This window comes from Zingiber officinale, chromosome 7B, assembly GCF_018446385.1.
Source record: "Zingiber officinale cultivar Zhangliang chromosome 7B, Zo_v1.1, whole genome shotgun sequence".
NCBI classification, from domain to species: domain Eukaryota; kingdom Viridiplantae; phylum Streptophyta; class Magnoliopsida; order Zingiberales; family Zingiberaceae; genus Zingiber; species Zingiber officinale.
In genome coordinates, this window is record NC_055999.1 from 14,709,401 (window position 1) to 14,732,207 (window position 22,807).

The window sequence follows — 22,807 nt, forward strand, 5'->3', positions numbered from 1 at the left end:
ATAATCCCTCTATCATTACATATTATCTTGAACATATTAGACAAATATTCCACTCCACGGTCAGTGCGTAAAGTCTTGACTTTACATTCTGTTTAATTCTCAACTTCGTTCATATAATGAATGAAGTAATCCAATGTTTCAGATTTGTGAGAAATTAAATACACATGATTGAACCGAGAGAAATCATCAATAAATGTAATGAAATAGGAAGCTCCATGTCTAGCCTTCACATTCATCAAACCATAAATATCCGAATGAATTAACTGCAATGTTGATTCAAATCTAATAGTCTTACCAAATGGTTTCCTAGTTATTTTTCCAGCAAGACAATGCTCACATATAGACAATTGAATCTTAGCCCGAGTACCCAATAGACTCTCTCTAGCCAACCAATTCATACGTTCTTGTCCTATATATCCTAATCTAGCATGCCAAACCTCATCAGTTATATCTGCATCACTAGTTAGAGCAATGTTTGAAAAACAACCATCAATAGCATAATTGACATCTAGTTCTACATCAAGAACCATAAAACCATTTGTTAAAAAATCATGTCCGATTGACACTGAGTCAATCTTAAGTTTAACACACAGACTGTAAAATTTAATACAATACCCTAAATCAAGAAGACACGTAACGGAAACAAGATTCTGTCGAATTTCAGGAGTATATAGGACATCATGTAGAAACAAAACTCTACCACCATGGAGGTTGAGTTTACAAGTGCCGACTCCTTTAACTTCAACTCTTGCATTGTTTCTCACATAGATCCACTTGTTGCCAGCTGGTACCCGACGGTACTCTACAAATGTAACTCGCTCTCGAGCTACGTGGTTGGTTGCTCCCGAATCTATAATCCACAAAGGATAAGAATCAGCTAACAACACTGAGCTAGCAACAAAATGCTCAAGAAAAGAAGACACACTTGGATTTACCTTTTTTGGCTCAGTGCACTCCCGAGCGAAGTGACCCCTCTTGCCGCAGTTAAAACAAGTCAACTTGTTTTTAGGTTTCTTTCCAGTCTTCTTTACTATCTTCTTGATTGGGTCATGCCCCACAGCAGCAGCTTCCCTCTTCTTTCCCTTCCCTTTCTTGAACCATTTATTTTTCATGGATCCACATGATCCAGCAAAACCTACAACCACATAGGCTTGTCCAGAAATCCTTGCAGATTCAACTCTCTCCGCATCCAATTCTACATGGCGTGAGACATCAATGAAAGTCTTGATACTCTCACTGTGAGTTAGGGTCTACTTCATGGTCTCCCAAGAATCTGGAAGTGAACGAATAACTGCTTGAACATGTTGTTCATCGGTTTACTTATGACCAGTAGTTTTAAGCTCCCGAATCATGTTCGACATCTCCCTGAGGTGTTGAACCATTGATACATTCGGACGCTTCTTGTAGCTATCAACCTTGATTGTCAGCTATCGAAGCTTGCCCAGACTTACTCCACTGTATTTTTCTTTAAGGGCTACCCAGACTGCATGTGCCAAAAGATACGACTCATACTCAAAAGCTAGGTCATCTACCATTAAACTAATCAATATTCCCTTTGCAGTGGAGTCCTTTTTCTTCCATGCCTTATAGGCATCAAGATTTCATCTGTGTTGTGTAATAGGACCATCTACAGGTTCTATCATAACCTGATTTACAGCCTCCAGAACTTCTTGTTCCTCAAGTACATATTGTATCCTGAGATGTCAGATCTTATAGTTATCCCCATTAAATTTTTCATCCTTGTTGAGTTCAGCTATAATATTTTTGGTTGCCATAATATATCATAAATAAATACATTATTTAGTATTCAGTGCAATTCATATGCATGCAATTTATGATTGACTCAATATTAATTTGAGTTAGTTTACAAAATCAAGTGACAATCATGTTTTCACTCATCATTTGTATGACCAATCAAATCAATATTGATCAATTCTATACATACATCCCAACCAATGAATTAATCATTTATAAAATCATAATTTCTTTAATTAAATGAACTGATCATTTAATAAATCATGATTACTTTAATTAAATGAACTGATCATTTAATTAAATGAACTAATCATGCATCATGTCAAATAAATAGCATAAATCAATGAACATATTATTAATATAAAATTATACTGTATATTGTTAACATATAACCGACTAACATGAACGAAATGGACTAAAATTGTTCACACATAATAAAAATAATAATAACAGAACTCTAGTAAACTAGATAGACTACTACCACTCCCACTAGGACAGACACTATTACAGTGACCAATATTATCCCTTTCAGCCTGGACTCATTTAGGGTAATCTCAAGCAAGACAACTCTAGGATTCTCTATCGGATCCACAATTGGATCCTCTTCTGGATTCTCCACACACTCTCCTCAGATTCATCTGGATCCTCCTCTGGATCTTCAGGATCTTCTGAATTCTCTTTAGATTCATCTGGATTCTCCTCTGGATCTTTAGGACCCCAATAGAAATGAAGTAATTGTCTGCACATCTCTGAATATGAGATGTGCTCATCATAATCATTCCAAAGTTGGAATGTTATCTGCCTAAGATTTTTCCGGTAGTCAATAGACCAGAGCCCATCTTCTGTGTGTGTCTTGGACTAGAAACTCTTCTCGCTCGAATTTCCAGAATGAATAACCAATCGAGCCGACCAATAAGCCATCCGACTCCTTGAACTAGGTCGAAATCAAGCTCCTTAATCTCCTCCCAAAGCTCATGTTGTCGTAAATCGCGACTAGCCATCTGAAAAATTGAAATTAAATAAGTCAGTACAAAACTGACTAACCAGTACAAAACCGGCTTAATTCAATTTATACAGGTATAGTACCAACATAATAAATCAAGAAAAATAAATCTTCTTGATTTTCAGGAGTCTAAGTCGACTGACCTATTGAATCGGTTGATTAAGAATCTAGATCCTAAACTTGATCAATTATCCACAATTAAAACTGATCTAATTGGATAGAGATCTTTGTACCTATGTTCTGTTACTGTTTGATCTAAGTCCATTTCAGCTAATTTTAGACTTATTGATCAAACTAAGGTCCGTTTGATCAAACCAATGCCCATTGGTTTAAGTCTGACCAATTAGAATAAATCTAATCAATTGATCAAATATGACCCAATAGAATAAATCTGATCATTTGATCATATTTTAGTCCAATTAGATCCCGTTTAAATTAAATCATTAGTTAATTTAAATGGTCTTAAATGGTAAATTAATTGAACCTAATTTTCAATTAATTATCGCATGCAAAAAATAATGAAACAATAACATTAACATTAAATGCATGCAGACAAATGCAAAAGAATTTTTTTTAACGCTCACGGTTTTTTTATTTGATTTTCTAAAATCAAACTTTTTCTCATGGACACTGTGCTTCGTGTTTCTTCCGTTTTCTTTGCCTCGCGATTTCTCCGCCATACGCTGTCCACATCCGCACGCCGTGCACGTCGCCACACAACCGCAACAGACACGGTCGCCGATCCTCTTCGGCATTGGACGCCAGTCAACTTTAGGCCTGATGACGTTGCCAGCGCCTGCTCTATCTGTCCCAGCCACAGTACATTGCCGGCCAGCCGAGACACCATCACTGGCAACAGAATGTCATCGTCGGCATATCCCTGTGGCCCGAGCCTTGCTCCGATGGAAATCACTACACTATCGCGATTTTTCAAACTTGGCACAGCGCGCTGTTGAGCAACGACGCTAACGCCGGTGGTGACTCTTACCAGCAACCCCGTCACCGATGAGCGACGGCTACCAACGACCCTATCGCCGATCTTTGTATGCTACGACACATTAGTCGTGCAAAATAGTGACAAGAATTGGAAAAACGATACAGAAAATATCCGAACAGCGATTTCATAATTTGTCTTAAGTATTTAGAAATAACACTGTTCTGATACCATTGTTGATAATTCTAAATGCATGAATTAAAACGAATTAAAATGGTAAACACTTATAGTGATCTCCCGCAGATCTACAATCGACGATGGCAAGACTCGCTGTCGAAAGAACAATCACATGATCAAAAAGCTCTCCGCAATTCCACGAACCAAATCCCACCGCCTCAGATGTTCTTCCCTCTCTCTTTCTTTTTCCATCATCGTGTGAAAAACTCTTCCTCTTTTTCTCACCTCACCTCTTTCAGAATGAACCTTGGACGCACCCCTTATAAAGGGAAATAACTCAAGAGTATAATGGACTTTTCCATTAAGAGTAGTGGGGACATGGACATGTTTCCACGTTCCCATTTCCTACAGTTCGACATGAGAGGCGTGGCGGCGTTCCGCGTGAGGCGTGAGAGAGGAGACGACGTCTTGAAGAGAAGTTGTTTTTAGAGAGAGACCTAGGCTTCTCTCTTCTATAGTGTGACATCCAACGGTTCAGATCTTTCTAGATTTAGAAGTATTGTCTTTGATACAAAAAAATATCAATAGACAATATTTTTTACTCTTTGAAAAAAAAATTATCAATAAATAATATTTTTCACTAAAAACGTTGTAAAAAAATAATAAGATTTTTTTTAAAAAAATATTATCTTTTAAATATTATGAAATCCCAATTTTATTGTAATGACCCATGGACGGTGTACTATCATGTGCAACAAGCACCCCATGTGGCACACTTTATACTTTAGTTGTTGGTGCACTATCATGCACAACAGACACCCATTGAACTTCCTAAATTGCTACGCAGGATGGCCTGTCCATGAAACTGTTGCACACACTAATAGTTTGGATCAAATTGACGTGGTGGACCCAACTGGTCTCGGTGAATCAGCACAGTGACTACCAGATTTAGATCGTTCAAACCATCTAGAGTTCCAGATCAAATTTGGCTAGATATCGCTCAAGAGATACAGTCCATGGTGTTGGTGCAGTAGAGACCGGCAAGAGAGGAGGTGAATTGCCTATAAATAAAATTTATCCTCCTTAAAGCTTTTCAACTCAAAAATAAAGCAACACTTAATAAAAGAAAGAGAACTGAAGACAGAATTTTTAACCTGGTTACAACCAAGAGGGTTGTTAATTCAGGGCGATGGAAAGCACAGTAAGAAACTCCTTCTTTGATGGCAGAGAAGTCTTGTACACTTTGAGAGCACAGAAGTTACTTAAACAGTAATTACAGAGTTGAATTTCGTATCTAATCGTTGTTCACTAAAACTGCCCGAGACCGTCTTTATATAGGGGTTCTCGAGCTTATCAGATCACCTGATCCTTCGGGATCAGGTTTGACTCGAGAGGGATCGGTCGACCGATCCCCAGGTTCGGTCGACCGAACCTGCTGTACCTGTCCAGTCTTCCGTCCAGGTGCAGTCTCTGAGGATGAGCTTTTGTTCGGTCGACCGATCCTTATGTTCGGTCGATCGATCCTTATGTTCGGTCGACCGATCGGCCAACAGTCTCCAGCTGAGTTAGCCCGATCAGTTTGCTCGACTAAGTCTGTGGATTAACTTTGGTTCAGTCGACCGATCAAGAGGTTCGGTCGACCGATCAAGAGGTTCGGTCGACCGATCAGCTTTACCAACGGTCAGCTTTACCAACGGTCAGCTTCTGACGTGGCTTCTGACGTGGCATTGGCGGTTGGCTGCTGATTGTCTTCGGTTAATGAAGGGTTCGGTCGACCGATCAATAGGTTCGGTCGACTGAACCGTTGACAAGTCAACTTCCAGTTGACTTGCTCCGGTTCGACTCCTTGGGTGATTGCGGCCATCCGGAATAGGGCTCACCCAAAGCCAGTTCCAGGCCTTCTCCTCGAGCAGGCTTCCGTCCGGCTTCTCGTCCCTCGAACGCCACGCACATTTTTCTCGCTCCACTAGAGTACTCTTCCGCAGCTCTCTCGTCCTTCGGACGCACCGAGCCCGTCGGCTCCCTTCCCGTGCCGTCCTTCTCGCTAGCTGCGTCTTCCGCTCGACTTCCTGCGCTCCTAAGTTCCTGCACACTCAGACACAGGGTTCAGACACAACGCAGGACCTAACTAACTTGGTTGATCACATCAAAACTACCACGGGGTCCAACACTCTCCCTCTTTTTGATGTGCATCAACCCAAGTTCAAGTTAGGGTTAAACAGACACAAAAAGTAATTTTAAAGAAAAATTACTAAACTAGCATATTAAGCATAAGTTTTGCAATAAAATAAAATTGCAACAGTATTTAGAAAAAAATTAAAAATTTAAACTTTTAATTTTCCTAACTCCCCCTAAACTTGTACTTTAAACTTTTAATTTTCTTAACTCCCCCTAAACTTATACTTTTTTCTCCCCATTTGATCACAGCAAAAACGGGGAAGCAAGTTCTTAAGATAGAAAAAAAAATTCTTAAGTAAAAATCTATTTTCTAAGTTAAAAAAAAATCCAAAACTTAGAAAAGTAAAAAAAAATATTTGTACAATTTAAAGCATTTTAATTCTACTTTTAATGCTTTTTCGGAAAGTTAATTAAATATTTTGTTTCAATATTTCAGCTTCCAGGTCGTGGCGAAGCACTAGACCTTCTTGGTTATTGGAGCAACAACCACTTCCTTAGACAAAGTCTTCATAAGGAAAATGTTTAATTTTCTCTCTATAAAGCTTTTAATTTAAAGAACTTAGTTTAGCACAGATTTTGGAACCCAATAAAGGTTCCTTCCTACAGGATTAGTCAAAAACTTAGGGGGTATATAATTCTTAGGAATTTTCCTAAGTTGACATTGATGCTTTCTTATATACCAGTTTAATTTTCCATAAATTTTAAGTTTTGATTTTGGAAAATTATTTTTAAAACATGCATCAGTTTTCAATTTTTTAATTTCTAATTTTAAAACCTCATTTTCTGATTTCAAATATTTATTTTCCTTTTCTACTTTATTTAATTCTTTAGAAAGAGCTTTAATAAATTTAAAAGATTGAGTCGGGGTTAGATTGCGTACCTTACTTACTTGGTCTGGTGACACTCCCCCTTCACTGCTGCTTTCTTCTTCTGATGTTTTCTTCTAGCTGATGGTTGGCCATCAGTGCTAGTCCCGAGAATTCTTCGACTTCTGACTCGGAGGATGAAGAGTCGTCCCATGTCGTCTTCAGATTTTTGTGCTTGGGTAGAGCTGGCTTCTCACTTCTTTCCTTATCTTTCTGTTTGCTCTTCAATTTTGGGCAATCATCCTTGATGTGCCCTTCTTCGTTGCAATTGTAGCACCGGACTGTCCTTCCTTTTTGATAACGTTTACTTGACTGCGATCTAAACTTGTTAGATTTAAAAAACTTATTAAACCGTCTTACCATTAACGCAGCTTCGTTTTCGTCGATTGACGCTTCGGAGTCGGGATCGTCCTTGTCAGCTCGTAGGGCAATGTTGAGGTTCGACTTCTCTACTGGTTTTTCTGCAAGTCGAGACTCGTGAAGTTCGAAAGTTGAAAACAAGTTTTCTAAACTATTTACCTCAAAGTCCTTAGAGATGTAGTAAGCATCTACTAAGGACGCCCATTCTGAAGTCCTCGGGAAGGCGTTGAGCGCGTATTGGATGGAATCCCGGTTGGTTACTTCTTCTCCAAGGTTTGTTAGTTGCGTTATGAGCTTCTTGATTCTTGCTTGGAGTTGCACTACCTTCTCGCCGTTGTTCATCCGGAGGTTTGTTAGTTGTGTCCGGAGGATGTCACGCCGCGCCAGCTTCGCTTCAGAGGTACCTTCATGAAGCTCCAGGAATTTCTCCCAGAGATCTTTCGCTGAGACGTAGATTTCGATCCGACTTACCTCCTGAGGTGGCAGAACGCTGAGGAGGTGGAATTCAGCTTTTCCATTGGCGACGAAATCAGCTTGCTCCTTCTTGCTCCACGTGTTTTCTTCTTTGTCTTTAGGAGCTGCAAAACCATATTTCATAGTAATTAAAATATCAAAATCTGTTTTAAAGAATACCTCCATTTTTCGCTTCCATGTAGCGAAATCTCAATCGAACTTTGGGGATGAATGTTCGTGTCGGCCATTGTCTTGATCTTAGTGCTTCAGACGGCGGTTAGTCCTTCTGAGGCTGTCAGGCTTCGATACCAATTGTTGGTGCAGCGGGGACCGGCAAGAGGGGGGTGAATTGTCTGCAAATAAAACTTACCCTCCTCAAAGCTTTTCAACTCAAAAATAAAGCAACACTTAATAAAAGAAAGAGAACTGAAGACAGAATTTTTAACCTGGTTACAACTAAGAGGGTTGTTAATCCAGAGCGATGGAAAGCGCAGTAAGAAACTCCTTCTTTGAAGACGGAGAAACCTTGTACACTTTGAGAGCACAGAAGTTGCTTAAACAGTAATTACAGAGTTGAATTTTGTATCTAATCGTTGTTCACTAAAGCTGCCCGAGATCCTCTTTATATAGGGGTTCTCGAGCTTATCAGATCACCTGATCCTTCGGGATCAGGTTTGACTCGAGAGGGATCGGTCGACCGATCCCCAGGTTCGGTCGACCGAACCTGCTGTACCTGCCCAGTCTTCCGTCCAGGTGCAGTCTTTGAGGATGAGCTTTTGTTCGGTCGACCGATCCTTATGTTCGGTCGACCGATCGGCCAACGGTCTCCAGCTGAGTTGGCCCGATCAGTTTGCTCGACTAAGTCTGTGGATTAACTTTGGTTCAGTCGACCGATCAAGAGGTTCGGTCGACCGATCAGCTTTACCAACGGTCAGCTTCTGACGTGGCTTCTGACGTGGCATTGGCGGTTGGCTGCTAATTGTCTTCGGTTAATGAAGGGTTCGGTCGACTGATCAATAGGTTCGGTCGACCGAACCGTTGACAAGTCAACTTCCAGTTGACTTGCTCCGGTTCGGCTCCTTGGGTGATTGCGGCCATCCGGAATAGGGCTCACCCAAACCCAGTTCCCGGCCTTCTCCTCGAGCAGGCTTCCGTCCGGCTTCTCGTCCCTCGAACGCCGCGCACGTTCTTCTCGCTCCACCGGAGTACTCTTCCGCAACTCTCTCGTCCTTCGGACGCACCGAGCCCGTCGGCTCCCTTCCCGTGCCGTCCTTCTCTCCGCTCGACTTCCTGCGCTCCTAAGTTCCTGCACACTCAGATACAGGGTTTAGACACAACGCAGGACCTAACTAACTTGGTTGATCACATCAAAACTACCACGGAGTCCAACACTTAGACGTGGAGTGACCAATATAAGTACTAGAGTGGATTAGATAGAGTCACTTCAAATTGAAGCAAGAATTGACTGATTCTAACCAGCAACAACCTTTTTCTCTCTTCCAGCAAGTTTTTTTTTTTCTCACCGTAGACAAAGTTGTTGGCATTGAAAATGCACACTATAGTAGATCAATTCCTATGACTTTGTTCTGGAGTTGGTTGGACACTGACTTCTTCCTCAATAGTGAAAGTTGCAAAAAGGTTATCAATCTCAATGTAGTCCTGAGTCTTAAGCAGCTTTATACAGAAATCAAGCTTTTCTGATGTGATTAGTTTGACAGTTTCCAGTCCACCAAACAGACTGAGAAAACTCATGCAAATACGTGTTTTGCCTACTTACTGTGATATTTATTGGCAGCCAGAGCCACTACACTTTTGGTTTGCACCGTAAAGTAGTTAGAGTGCATTTAAAGATGAATAAAATTGAATAGGAACAGCTTATTCCCTCTGTGATTCACCTCTAATATTTGGCTGGACAACTTTAGGTGGATTAGGATGACTTATTCGAGTCCATCCGTTCAATAGAGGTGAAAAATTTTATTCCACCTCTGTTAGTAAAATTTTAGTATAATATTTTATAATTTAAATAATTATCTTTCTAGAAATATTTTAATTTATTTATTTAATTTTATGTTGGAAAAGAAAATTTGATGGAAAAAAAATTTATGAAAAAACAAATGAGTTGATGTATGTATAGTTTATATTAAAAAAATTTGTATAACTTTTAGGAGTGTTGAAGTTGTATAATTTTTTAGAGTGTTGGACTTGTATAACTTCTGAGAGTATTGAAGAAGAAAGTTATTTTTTGAGAACTTTGGATTTGTATTATTGTAAAATTGATTTCAAATAATAATAGGTGTGTATATGTTGAATAGGATGTGATAATGTTAATTAGGATGTGTTGTTTAATTTTGTTGTATATATATTGAATTGAATTAAATTACAAAAACAAATTGATTTTGTCCATTTTTTTGAAATTTAGGGACAAATTTGATGACGAAAATAATTTGTCGCCAAATTATTATAAATTACCGTGTGTCAGATAATTTTATGACAAATTTATTTTTATCCCAAAATTCGTCCTAATTCTATGACGAATACGTGAATTCGTCCCAGAATCTGGGATGAATCCACATATTTATCCCAGAACTGAGACGAATTTTGAGACAGAAATAAATTATCTATGACTATTTTGCGATGAATATTAGTTTTGTTCCATAATTGGTGATGAATTGTAATTCGTTGCAAATTTCGTCGTCGAATTCACCCTAATTTCGTAGGAATTTTACACTAAATATTATTTTTATTGTAAAATTGACAACGAATTTGGCGATAAAAATATTGTTCGTTGCCAACTTCATCTCCAAATTCATCGCCAAGTTGGTAACGAGAATTTTGAGATGAAAATTTTTTAATTAATTCATCCCAAAAGTTTTTATAATGATTTTTTTTTATAAATTCGTCTCAAAATTCGTTTCTAAACATTATTTTTTTAATGGATTAACATTGAATTAATTAAATAGAGTCTTGTTAATCAGAGCACGCTATTAATCATTTGTGATAAATCAATATGTTCGTTAATTAGTACCTCTTTTTGATTAATGTGCGCAACATGATTGCATGTTACAATCAGAGCCGTCGATGATGACATATTTATTTCTGCCTGAATTGCAATCTTGATTTGGTGAGCATGCTACTGTAACAGGCGTCAATTAAATATCACGCGCCATTGTCGGCGCGTTAGAGAATATGGGACATGCCATGACTCATGCGACGACATGGCGGTTCAATAATTTAAATGAGGAAAAATCGATCCATATTGATTGTTAGTGTGTTTGAATTCAATCGAGTTTATTATTAATTTGTCGATTTTGTCTTGGCTTTGTTGATTTTAATTTTAGATGGTACAAATTATATACAACAGGACGAGTCATGATATGTGGTGAATTGAGCTAAGGGAAGATATTCATGAGATAGTATATAATTCTACTTATGAAATCAGAGAATACATACGGAAAATTTTGGAGACTCGAGCAATAGAATTTTTCTATCATAAACAATTATGAATTTAGACATTAGTTATGTCACTACCGATGCAATTTGACAAAATAGCATATCATATATGAGAGCTCTATGAAGAGTACATCACATATGTGGAACTGATCAAAGAGTTACTTCGTCTTGTAGATCATGAAAATGAAGATGTACCATCTCTTCGAGAGGATCCTGATGAATTTGAGGAGGATTCAAAAGAGAATTCGAATGAAAATTCTAAGAGAGTTTCGATGCCAACAAGCCTGAGTCCAGTACCCCTGATGAGCCTAGAGAGAGGTATTGTTTTAGCTACTATTGTACTAATGTCAATCATAATGGGAGTAATAATGACAGATATATTTATTCTCTTAGAGTTGTTTTTGGTTTCATGTTACTGTCATTATGTTTGTTTTCTAAACTTAGTACTTTACTATCTTTAGAATGTAAGACTTGGAAAGATATTATGTGTTAACAACATGTTTATTATAATTGATTTGTTCATTTATTACAAATTAGATGTGTTGTGTATAGTATGATTGAATAATGTTGGTTAGATTTGACTTATGAATGATGAACGGAAATAGAGTTAGCACTTAATATTTTAAACCGAATCAGATTAACATTAAATTAATCATGAATTGCATACTTTATGAATTACACGAAATTATTAAATAATGTGTTATTTATATTAGATTATGACTACTAAAAATAGCATAATTGAACTAAATAAAAAAAATAAATAGAGATAACTACTAAATATGACATCTCAAGTTGTGATATATATATTTGAGGAACATGAAGTTTTTGAGGTTGTCAATCAGGTTATGAAAATCAATTCTATAGTTGATGACCTGGTTTGTAAGTATGAGCAGTTACCAATGACTCATACTGTTTGAGTTGCCCTTAGAGAGAAATATAGTGGAGTGAACTTGAGTAAGGTTCGACAATTGACTATTAAATTTAATAGTCGCAAGAAGTGTCTGAATGTAACCATAACCCAATACTTGAGGGAAATGGTGAATATGATTTGGGAGCTAAAGGCTGCTGGTCATAAGTTGACAAATTAATAACAAGTTTATGCATTAATGCACTCGCTTCCTGATTTTTGGGAAACATTAAAATAGAATCTTACTCACAATGCAAATATCAAAACTTTCGTTGAATTGAAGGTTATGTTAGATCTAAGAGTAAGAACAAACGGTTCAAGAAGGAAAAGAGAAAGAAAGCTAATAATGTTGTTGCTGGGTTGAGCCCAAACAAAAAGAAATTCAAAGGGAAGAAATATGGACAGAAACCTAAAAGCAAGTTAACTTGCTATAATTGTGGCAAGAAGGGTTACTTTGCTCGTGAATGTGCCGAGCTAAAAAAGATAGATTCATGTTTATATTCTATCTATCAACATTATGTTGGTAGTATAGTTTTGTTAATTGATTTTTATCCTTTATGGACTATAGATTCAGGAGAAATAAATCATGTAGCTCATGAACAAGCTACATTAGTGGAGTACCGTCAAGTACCAGATGACAATAAGTGAATATATATGGAAAATAATGCAAGGATTGAAATTGACACATGCAAACTCAACCTACGTGATGGGCATACCTTGTTTTTGTAGGAGATCGGTGGTCGGCTAGAAGGGGGGGATGGATAGCTAGGCCACTCTCAACTTCAATCGCTTCTCTACAAGACATTAGTGCGTAAGCGGAATATACTAAAACAAAGAAAACAAACAAGAAGGAACACAAACGCTAACACAAATCCTTTACGTGGTTCGGAGATTGCTTGTTCCTACTCTACGACATGTCCTTGAGTTGGAGGACCCTTGATCCTTCGGTGGATCAGTCCCTTGCAATCTCTGGTTGGATCTTACTCCTTCTCGGTGGAGTACACGCAAAGCTCTCTTCCTCTTACAAGATAGAACTTAGGTTTGGAGAGGAAGAGTGGACTTGGAAGCTTTGGACAATGGCTTAGGAGTTATTCAAACAGCATGAGTAACCTCCTTCATGCCCCAAAACTTCCTATAAATAAGAGGAGAGAGTTGATCAACAAGTCAACTCATCTCGGCACCAGTCGACTGACACTTCCATCAGTTGACTGGTGCTACCGTTGGAGATAGCCAACGGCTACTTCGCAGTGCCACTAGTTTGCCAACGGCTACTTATCAGTCGACTGGTAAAAGTACCAATTGACTGGTTACTGTTGGCTGAGCGAACAAAATGCTTCTGTTTTTTCCCAGTCGACTGGACCAGTCGACTGTAACTTCCAGCAGTCGGCTAGTCCCGGTTACACACTCACACTCATCCTCTCCGGAGTCGCCCTTGAAGCCCTCTTCCTCGGCCTTCATTCCTCAGATGCACCCGACCTCGCCGCTCCTCTCTGTGTCATCCTTCACGTTGCCTTGAAGCCCGCTTCCTTTGCCTTCACTCCGTTGCTCCTCGTTCGTGGTCCCTCGGATGCACCATCCTTCACTGATCTCATGGACCCGAGCCATAGGATGAGCTTCCCAAGTTTAGTCGCACCAAGCTCCTCATGTGTATTTCACCAAGTCCTGCATGACTCAACCACATATCAAAATAATATGGAAGTCTAACTTAAACTATTTGACACACACATCAAAATTATAATCGTACCGATCAAACTTGGGTCAATTGTACCAACAGTTTCTATATAATGTCCTTTATACTCCTAAAATATGATAGAATTTGGTTTTTGTTACATGTTTTCTTGAATTGAGATACAATTTGAACTTTTACAATAGGTGTGTAGAACTTATTATTATTTCTGTGTTAATGGGATATGATTTTTTAACGAATAATTTCATGATTCTTGATATAGAAACGGATATTGATTATGGAATTGATGGTTATTTTTTCAAATATTGCTCTTACTAGTAATGCTGATATTAATAGTCAAGTTTGTCATGCTAGATTAAGATATATTGGACGAGAACGAATGAATAGATTATCTAAAGAGGATATGTCAAGCACTCATGTTAAGATTAACTTTTACATTGTCTTGATGAAAAATGATTAGAAAACCATATGGAAGGCTATTAGAGTTAAATCACCATTTCAATTAATTCATTTAAATATTTGTGGTTTAATGAATGTGAAGACTTGACATCTCTATTCGACCTAATATACCTTTGCCCATTCATTTCTGACCGTCAAATCTCTATAATCAAAATGACAGGATAAAATTTCAGTCGTAGGATCAGGTGTATGGATCAAACCAAATCTTAATAATCATGGTGATTGGGTGACGCTTCATTTTCTATAGATGGTCACATCATATTAATAGACACGACCTTGAAGCCATACCGCCAACATATACTCAACTTGAAGATCGAGGCAAATCATGCATGGTGCATATTTAATATGCGTGGGCACATTTAATGCACCATGTCATTTAGATCGTACTTGGAATTCACTATGTGGCCTATATAGTCGGGGTATAGATGCCACTTTATCTAACCATATAATAGTCTAGTCAGTTAGACTCTCGTCTCTTTCGACTAAACTTGAAGAGGAGACTGGTGATATGGATGAAAATTAGAGGGGCTATGTGGCTAAGAGGAAGTCAATAGTCTTGTTGAGGTGGTGATCAAAGTCAATAGAAGGCAGTTCCCTGACTCTAGGCTATTCCCAACTCTAGACTATCCCGGGATCTAAACCGTTCCCGACTCCAGATTACCCTGGCTCTATGTTGTTCCCAACTCTAAATCATCCCCAACTCTGCGCCTCTCCCGACTCCACAAAATCTTCGTATTTGTACCACTCCCGACTTGGCGTGGAGCCGTTGCTTATGGAAGATATGGACAACGTAGCTATTTTCTTTAGAGAATGTGGGAAAATACTTCCATTTATTCCAAAATATATGGGTCATGTAAGTAAGAATCTCGGAACACATGGAGAACGTGAAGGCGCAACTACAACTCTATAAATACGCGTACATAGATCTAGACTTCCAGAAATCCTAAACTACTAATCTTCTTCTTCTTCATTCTCCTCGGTCGAAGACTTACTTAAGTGTTCGAGTGGTTATGTTGGAGAACCCTCGACCCTCATTCTAACCCTCTCCTTCATACTCTCTTCCATTCAAGCTTTGACTAATCTCTCCACCTGCCTTATTGTTCTCAAGTGATTGACGACTTAGTTAACCTCTCAACGTTAACTCAATGATGGTTCGTTCATCAGTGGTATCTAGTAGGATCAATAATATTGAATAGACATCTATAGTGAAAGGTAATGTTCTAAGTAAAAGTATATGTCTCAAGACTCCTGAGAAAATAACCCAGATGAAAGAAAAGGTCATAAGTCAGTTTCATTGATAGTTTAATGTACACTATGTTTGTGTAACATATCTTGATATCAAGTATGTTGTTGGTTTAGTTATCCATTTCTAGTCAAATCCAGGACTGAGATAGTGGAAATCGATAAGAAAATATTCAGATATCTTAAAGAGACAAAAAATTATTATCTCTATTTTTAAAAATCTAAGATGAGTCTGAAAGGCTACACGAATATAGATTGGGCTGAGGACCTTGATGATAGAAAATCTACATCTGACTATACTTTCTTTCTGATTGGTGGAACCATCTTATGGAACAACAAGAAGCAAGGTTGTGTAGCATTCTAAGTTGAGTATATGATTTGTTCAACAACTGTACAAGAAGCTGTTTGGTCAAGCTGCCATAGCTTTATCTGAAGATCCCAAATATCACAACAAAGATAAGCACAATCTATTAATATAATTTTGTAAGAGATATAGTTGACAAAAAAATAAGGTAGTTCTTGAATATATCCCTACATGTGTTATTCTTATCGATCATTTTACTAAGTCATTAACTAAAGAATCATTTCAAAAACATGTGAAGTCTTTGAGACTTTACAGAATGTAATGTATTATAAAACAATTGAATATTGTAAGATGTTTGATTGTGAAATATCATGATATATTTAGTGTACTTGTTATTGTTAAATTATAGATAAAGTCTCGATGAGCATGTTGACGGGTTGAAATTGGTTCTCTCACATGAACAATCATCTCTATTTGTTAAGTATAAATAAAGGTAAGATCATTACTTATGAGACAACTAATGAAGCTATGAATAGAGACATACCTATAAGCTAGGGTCATCTTGACAGTAGTATCAAAATGAGATCATTTATAAATTGATAATGATCGGAGTAAATGTATCCAATATTTACTAAATCTGCTGGACCCAGATTAATATCCATGAGTTGAATTTTGAATTAGGCATTGGGTATATCTAGATAAGAAGCTATTCAATGTTAAATTTGTAAAAAAAAAAATGTGCTCTTTATTAGTAAAAAGAATAATATCGTACCATATGATTCATACTACATGTGCTATAACGATAATAATAGTAATAAGAGAATGAATTTCTGCTTCTCTACCATGTAAGATCTTTGAGATTATAGGATAATCTCAGTTTTGCCCTCGATGATTTTTTTTATCTACTTAAAGTTTTAATCAGTGATTGCTATTTTAACATGTATCCTAATGACTATGGTTGATTTAGTTTATGGAACATGATTAAGAAAACGATTAATTAAAATGAATAGATTTTAGCTAAAAAGAATATTAATTTTTTTTATATGTTTTATGTTTATTCATTAGTCAACCAATTATATATTTGTTTAGTACTAGAAATGTGATTGTAAATAATTGTAATGATTAACGATATTGAACATGCTCTTGACATAATGATTAGAGATGTTCATATTGATATAAATTATTGAATGTAGGATAAATGTAAAATATTGATGTATCTAAATTTATCTTGAAAAATGATTTTATATAAGTTATAATAATTTTTTTAGCATTAGTTGCTCTGTATACTTGCTATTACAGACTTATTTTTCCTCGCATATATATTAAATATTTTTAGGTGGTCTTTGTGACTGGATTCTTTTATTTAATCGTCCAAGTAGAGAAGAAACTGGAAGAGACAGAGACCATCCCTGTTATTATAGTAAGAAGATAGAACGTCAGAAGAGCAAGAATTTGGCACGTGAAGATACAGGGGTGATTCATCGTAACCATCCGCTGTTCGACACCAGGAACAAAAAAATTCGCGAGGCCTCAAATTGTAAGTGTTTTACTTTATATTCTGTAATGGTTTCATGCATCAAGCGTTCAACACAAACACCAAATAGAGGAATCATAATGACTTTCAGGCAATAGCTTACGCATAAAGGATTACCACACCGAAAAATCAAACAATGTTTTCTGGCATTCAAGAATAAATACATAGTTTTCTTTTCTTTTCTTTTTTGACATCTTATTTTAGTTTTCTTTTCTTTTCTTTTCTTTTTTGACATCTTATTTTCTAAAAGTTAAAAAAAGAAAAGAAAATTTTAACACAGAAAAAAGAACAAAAATCCTCCCAAGGACGGACAGAGAGCAGCCTGAAGAAGAAGCAAAGTTTGTTTGCCACTAAAGTAAAAAAGAGAACAGAAAAAGGGAGAAAAGATTATTCAATGCAAATCTTCATCTCTAAGCTGTGGCAGTCATAACCAAAGAATTAAGACCGAAGAACAATGAAGGGCCACTTTGAAGGACCATAAGATGAGACATCAGAGGAGGTGAACTCACCAAGAAATGGAAAAGCAGCATCAAAAAATTATATAAATTGATAAACAAATATTTATTTATATATATATACATATATAAAACAGGAGCTTACATCAATTTGTGGTTGAGGTTAAAAACTATACAAGGATCAGCCGACCAAATCTGTGGTGTCAGGTTCTTGATCTAGTTTTTATGATATATTTCTCCTCTTCAATTAGCCAATGACAACCGAATATAACTAATTCTATGGAACAAAACTCTGCTAGAATAGGAAGAGAATTGTGTTCTCATGTGCTTGATCTTATTGCATTCCTGTGTCATGTTTGATAACTAAAACATCCCAAAGCTGAAGCAGGTCAGAAAATAGGGCAGTCTTTTCCATCCTCTCAATCATACATTCATAGAGTCCAGTGTCCACCATGAGGTTTGGCACCCAATTATTCAACATTAAGCAGACATAATCAGCAATAAGTCCACCTATCTAAAGACCAGATCACATGGCTTTGGTGGAGCAACAATACTGTCGGCATGGCTGAGATTGAAGTTCTGCAATGAACATCACATGATAGTGTTCAGGGCTTTGCACAACAAAGAGGCATCATTGTTCTTCAAGAACCAAGGAGCATTTCATCTTATGAGTTGCCACTTAGACACATTAATTAAATCACTTGCATTATGTCATAATTCAGCTTCATGCAATGGAAAAAACTAAACGAGTAGGTATAGCTTAGAGGATTATCATGATCCTGGAGAAAATAGTTAAGCTTAACTAAACCGTCAATGTTCCATGATCAGATAATTTAACTCCACAGAATTTATTGATAGGAAGAATCATTCAATGGTGAGTTCAATGTTTATAGACGGTAGCTAATCCCTTGAAAGTCAAATTTCATTGGTTCAGATTATCTCCCAAGAAATTTGGAGTGGTTCTTTCAGAATCCCAGGCCATCCCACTACTATACAAATATATTTAGCATAAAAGCTCCCCTTTTTTTTTTCAGAAATTTGATGTTCTGACTTGTATTCATGCAATGAGTAGCTTTTTATGGCACCCAATGATTAGAAACAACAGCATTCCCTTCTCATATCTTTTCTTCATAACCTTTTTCTTATTCAATCCGTTACTTTGCATTACCAACCATCCAATGAGAACAATGGCAGAGAACAGACAGCAACTTCGACCATATTATATATATGAAGGCCATTCTAAGTCCTTTGCCACAATATGATACAAAACATCAAGAGCACAACCATGTTGATCTCTTCCTCAAACTACTTGCAGCATTTTTGCAATAAGGGTTTCAGCTTGGATCACAAAGAATTCCACACAGATAATGATCTTTTTCCATCACTTGGAGCCACGATAAATCAAACAATCAAACACGGGAAGCACATTATATCCCCAAACGATCCTCATTACAGGTATACTAACCCAATGCTCCTCGCTTCCTCCCATTTGTAATGTCAAGTCTACAAAACTTGTGTGTTTAATCTTCTCCTTTGTACTAATTCATTTTTCAGGCTATGGGAGATGTTTATGATACTTCTTGTTCTCTACTCAGCTTGGATCTGCCCATTTGAGTTTGCATTTCTGAAATACTTGCCAAGTGAAATTTTCCTTGTGGACAACATAGTCAATAGCATTTTCGCTATTGACATCACATTGACCTTCTTTGTTGCTTATGTTGATCACAAATCCTACCTCCTTGTTGACAATCACAAGAGAATCGCTATCAGGTTAGCATTTGAACTGTAAATTTATCTTCAGTTTGCAAGCATTGATTGACACTCCATGATTTTATCTAAAGTCTATATGAATCTTGTATAACATGAAGTGTAACTACTATTTGAGTTCCATACAAGCTGACTTAACAGGTACCTATCCACCTGGTTCATCTTTGATGCATGTTCAACATTTCCTTTTCATACAATAAGCCTCTTCTTCAATAGACATGGCAATAGCCTTGGCCTCCAACTTCTTAGCATGCTTAGACTCTGGCGATTGCACCGTGTCAGTTCCCTGTTTGCCAGGTCTATAGCTTCTCCAATTTCTGTAGTACATATTATGACCAATGCAAAAAAAAACAAAACAGAAATTAGTCAACTAATTTTTCTTTCTTCAGACTTGAGAAGGATATTAGACTCAATTATTTCTGGACACGGTGCATAAAACTCTTATCAGTAAGCATTTAGTATTTGTTCACTCTCTCTTTCTTCACACAGCTATTATGTAGGTTCTGAAATCTTAATACTATTTTTTTTATTGTATTGCAGGTGACTCTTTTTGCAGTTCACTGTTCTGCATGCTTTAACTATATGATTGCCGAAAGATACCCAGATCCAAAAATAACATGGATAGGTGCAGTCATTCCAAATTTCAAGGAAATTAGTCTCTGGATCAGATATGTAACAGCAATATACTGGTCCATTACAACACTGACAACTACAGGCTATGGCGACCTGCATGCAGAAAACACAAGAGAAATGTTGTTTGATATTTGCTACATGCTCTTTAATCTGGGCTTGACAGCTTACCTCATTGGAAATATGACAAACCTTGTTGTCCATGGGACCTATTGCACAAAAAAATTTGTAAGTCAAATTGCCACTAACTTTGTTCATTCGACCATCCTAAAACATGAGCGTCATAGCATGCATCATTGGGACTTAAAGTTATTTTGAAATTCCAAAGATACAAATAACGTCCCATACTCATCTGGTTGCACTACTATATTGATCAGTTTGTGTATACAATTTCTTCCTATGGCATTCTATCCTAATTTAAGGGGAAAAAGACAAGTTAGTCTCCTATATCTCATTTATTTAATTATACATTACAATTGACTTCAGTCGTTTTAGTAAGAGATTAAGTAATACTGTAAAGGTTTGAATAATGGGATATTACATATATATTAACCAAGGGTTTGAATTTGAAACTGTTACCTTGTCCATTTTGCTGTCAGAGAGACACCATCCAAGCTGCTTCTGAATTTGTATCAAGAAATAAGTTTCCAAAACACATAGAAGAGCAGATGCTATCTGACATTTGCTTAAAGTTCAAGACAGAGGAACTCAAACAGCAAAAGATTCTAGATTGTCTCCCAAAAGCCATTCGATCAAGCATAGCCAAGCATTTGTTCCTTCCCATTGTTCAAAAAGCATACATTTTCCAGGGGGTCTCACTTAATCTCATTTTTCAATTGGTAGGTCTCCAATCATAAGCCCTTTATATTTTCATTTATTTGCTGGATATTTAAAGGTATGCACTGTTCTAACCAGTGTGAAATAATAGGTGTCGGCAATGCAAGCTGAGTATTTTGCACCGAATGAAGACGTGATACTCCAGAAAGAAACACCCACAGATCTATATATTATAGTATCAGGATCAGTGGTTAGACTTATTACAAATTAAGAATGTGTACTCTTTTGCAGTGTAATTGGTTGTTCTACATCCATTCAGAGAATAGGACTAATTGTTAGTTTTCTAATTGCAGGAGATGATAGCATATTCAGGAGGAACAGAACAAGTAAGACTTGAAGATTGTGTATAAAGGAGCTAACCAAAAACTGGCACTGAGTCTGATTGTGTATGACTTTCAGGTACATGGGAAGGTAACCGCAGGAGGAGTATTTGGGGAGATAGGAGTTCTGTGTAAAGTTCCACAGCCGTTCACCATCAAAACCATTGAACTATCCCAAATTCTCAGACTTGATAGGACTGCACTTTTTGACATCATTCAGGAAAGCAAAGAAGATGCAACTATTATCATGCAAAACCTTAACCAGGTACATTTAATATTTGACAACACAGCTTAGTTAAATAGATAAATTGAGATATCATATTCTCAGAGAAATAGAAGTTGATACTCTATTTTAAATCCTACAGAAGTTAAAACTTCATGACAAAGTATACCTAGGAGTACATCAAAACGATCCAGAAGGCTTTCAGAGAGAACAGTTAGATAGAGATTATATGAATAGGATTATGAACTATGCTAGTGATGGACATAACTTTCAAATTGAGAAGCTACATAGTTTGGAACAGATGGAAACAGGAGACCTACTATGCAAGACTGAAAGTAACAAGGATATTTGTGCAGCTGAGGAACTTTCAATTTGTCAGGGTAACCTAGTAGGCCATGCAGATCACCATATTAGGTTTCATATAGCTCCACAGGAAAGAGGCAATGAAACTGCAAAGATTCTGCCAAAGCAGGAAGCCCAAACAGACAATGTTGATGGTACCACATGGATGGATAAACATTTTAATAGGAATCATGAGAAAGGACTATTTGAATTAAGAAATAAACAGGATGAATTTCACTAAGAATGATGTACAAACATATCTTGAAGTGAAACCATCTAATGAAAATAACTATGAGAACCATGTCAGAAGGGAATGGAACACCTGGCATGGATATCCAGATACCAATGAAATGCTGATAAACTGTTGTTCAAAAAATGTAAGCCATTATTGTCCTAACAATATCAGAAAACTAACGAGAAAGGTGATCATTCACATGCATTCTCAAGAGGCAAATCCAGCAGGGCAACAAAAGGGGGAAATGATTAACTTACCTGACACTATAGAGGAACTCCTCAAGATTGGTGGTAAGTAAAATTTGATCTTATTTAAAGAATAGCATATAAACCGATTAATTTGCATATGCTACAGATGAATGGCTATTAGTAATTTAGAAGTAAAAATACTCACAGACATGATCAACATTGGATTATAAGTTTCAAAAAGACACAGATTATGACCAGAAACAATTAAGCTGCACTATATTATCATTATTTGTAATCATGTCTCACAAAAGTTGCAGGTGAGAAGTTTGTGGGATATCATCCAACAAAAGTGATCAATCAAGAGAATGCAGAAATTGATGACATAAGCATAATACATGATGGAGACCATGTATATCTCATAGAGGCACTGTAGAAGTAGTGAGATTATCAAAGAGGTCAAGAAGAACGAATGATACCAAAGGCATTGTTTCCAAACTTAAC

At 36.9% G+C, this 22,807-nt stretch overlaps 1 protein-coding gene across 1 annotated transcript; it reads left to right on the top strand.

Annotated features, from left to right (window-relative positions):
- Nucleotides 1–18,525: 18,525 nt before the first annotated feature.
- LOC122004183 (potassium channel KAT3-like) lies at nt 18,526–21,613 on the top strand. Its single transcript, XM_042559108.1, has 9 exons — nt 18,526–19,219; nt 19,319–19,534; nt 19,673–19,828; nt 19,921–19,978; nt 20,072–20,389; nt 20,761–21,000; nt 21,090–21,188; nt 21,292–21,324; nt 21,398–21,613. Exons 1-9 carry the CDS (start codon nt 19,023–19,025, stop codon nt 21,611–21,613), a joined length of 1,533 nt encoding a protein of 510 aa, XP_042415042.1. The 5' UTR covers nt 18,526–19,022.
- The last annotated feature ends 1,194 nt before the right edge of the window (nt 21,614–22,807 follow it).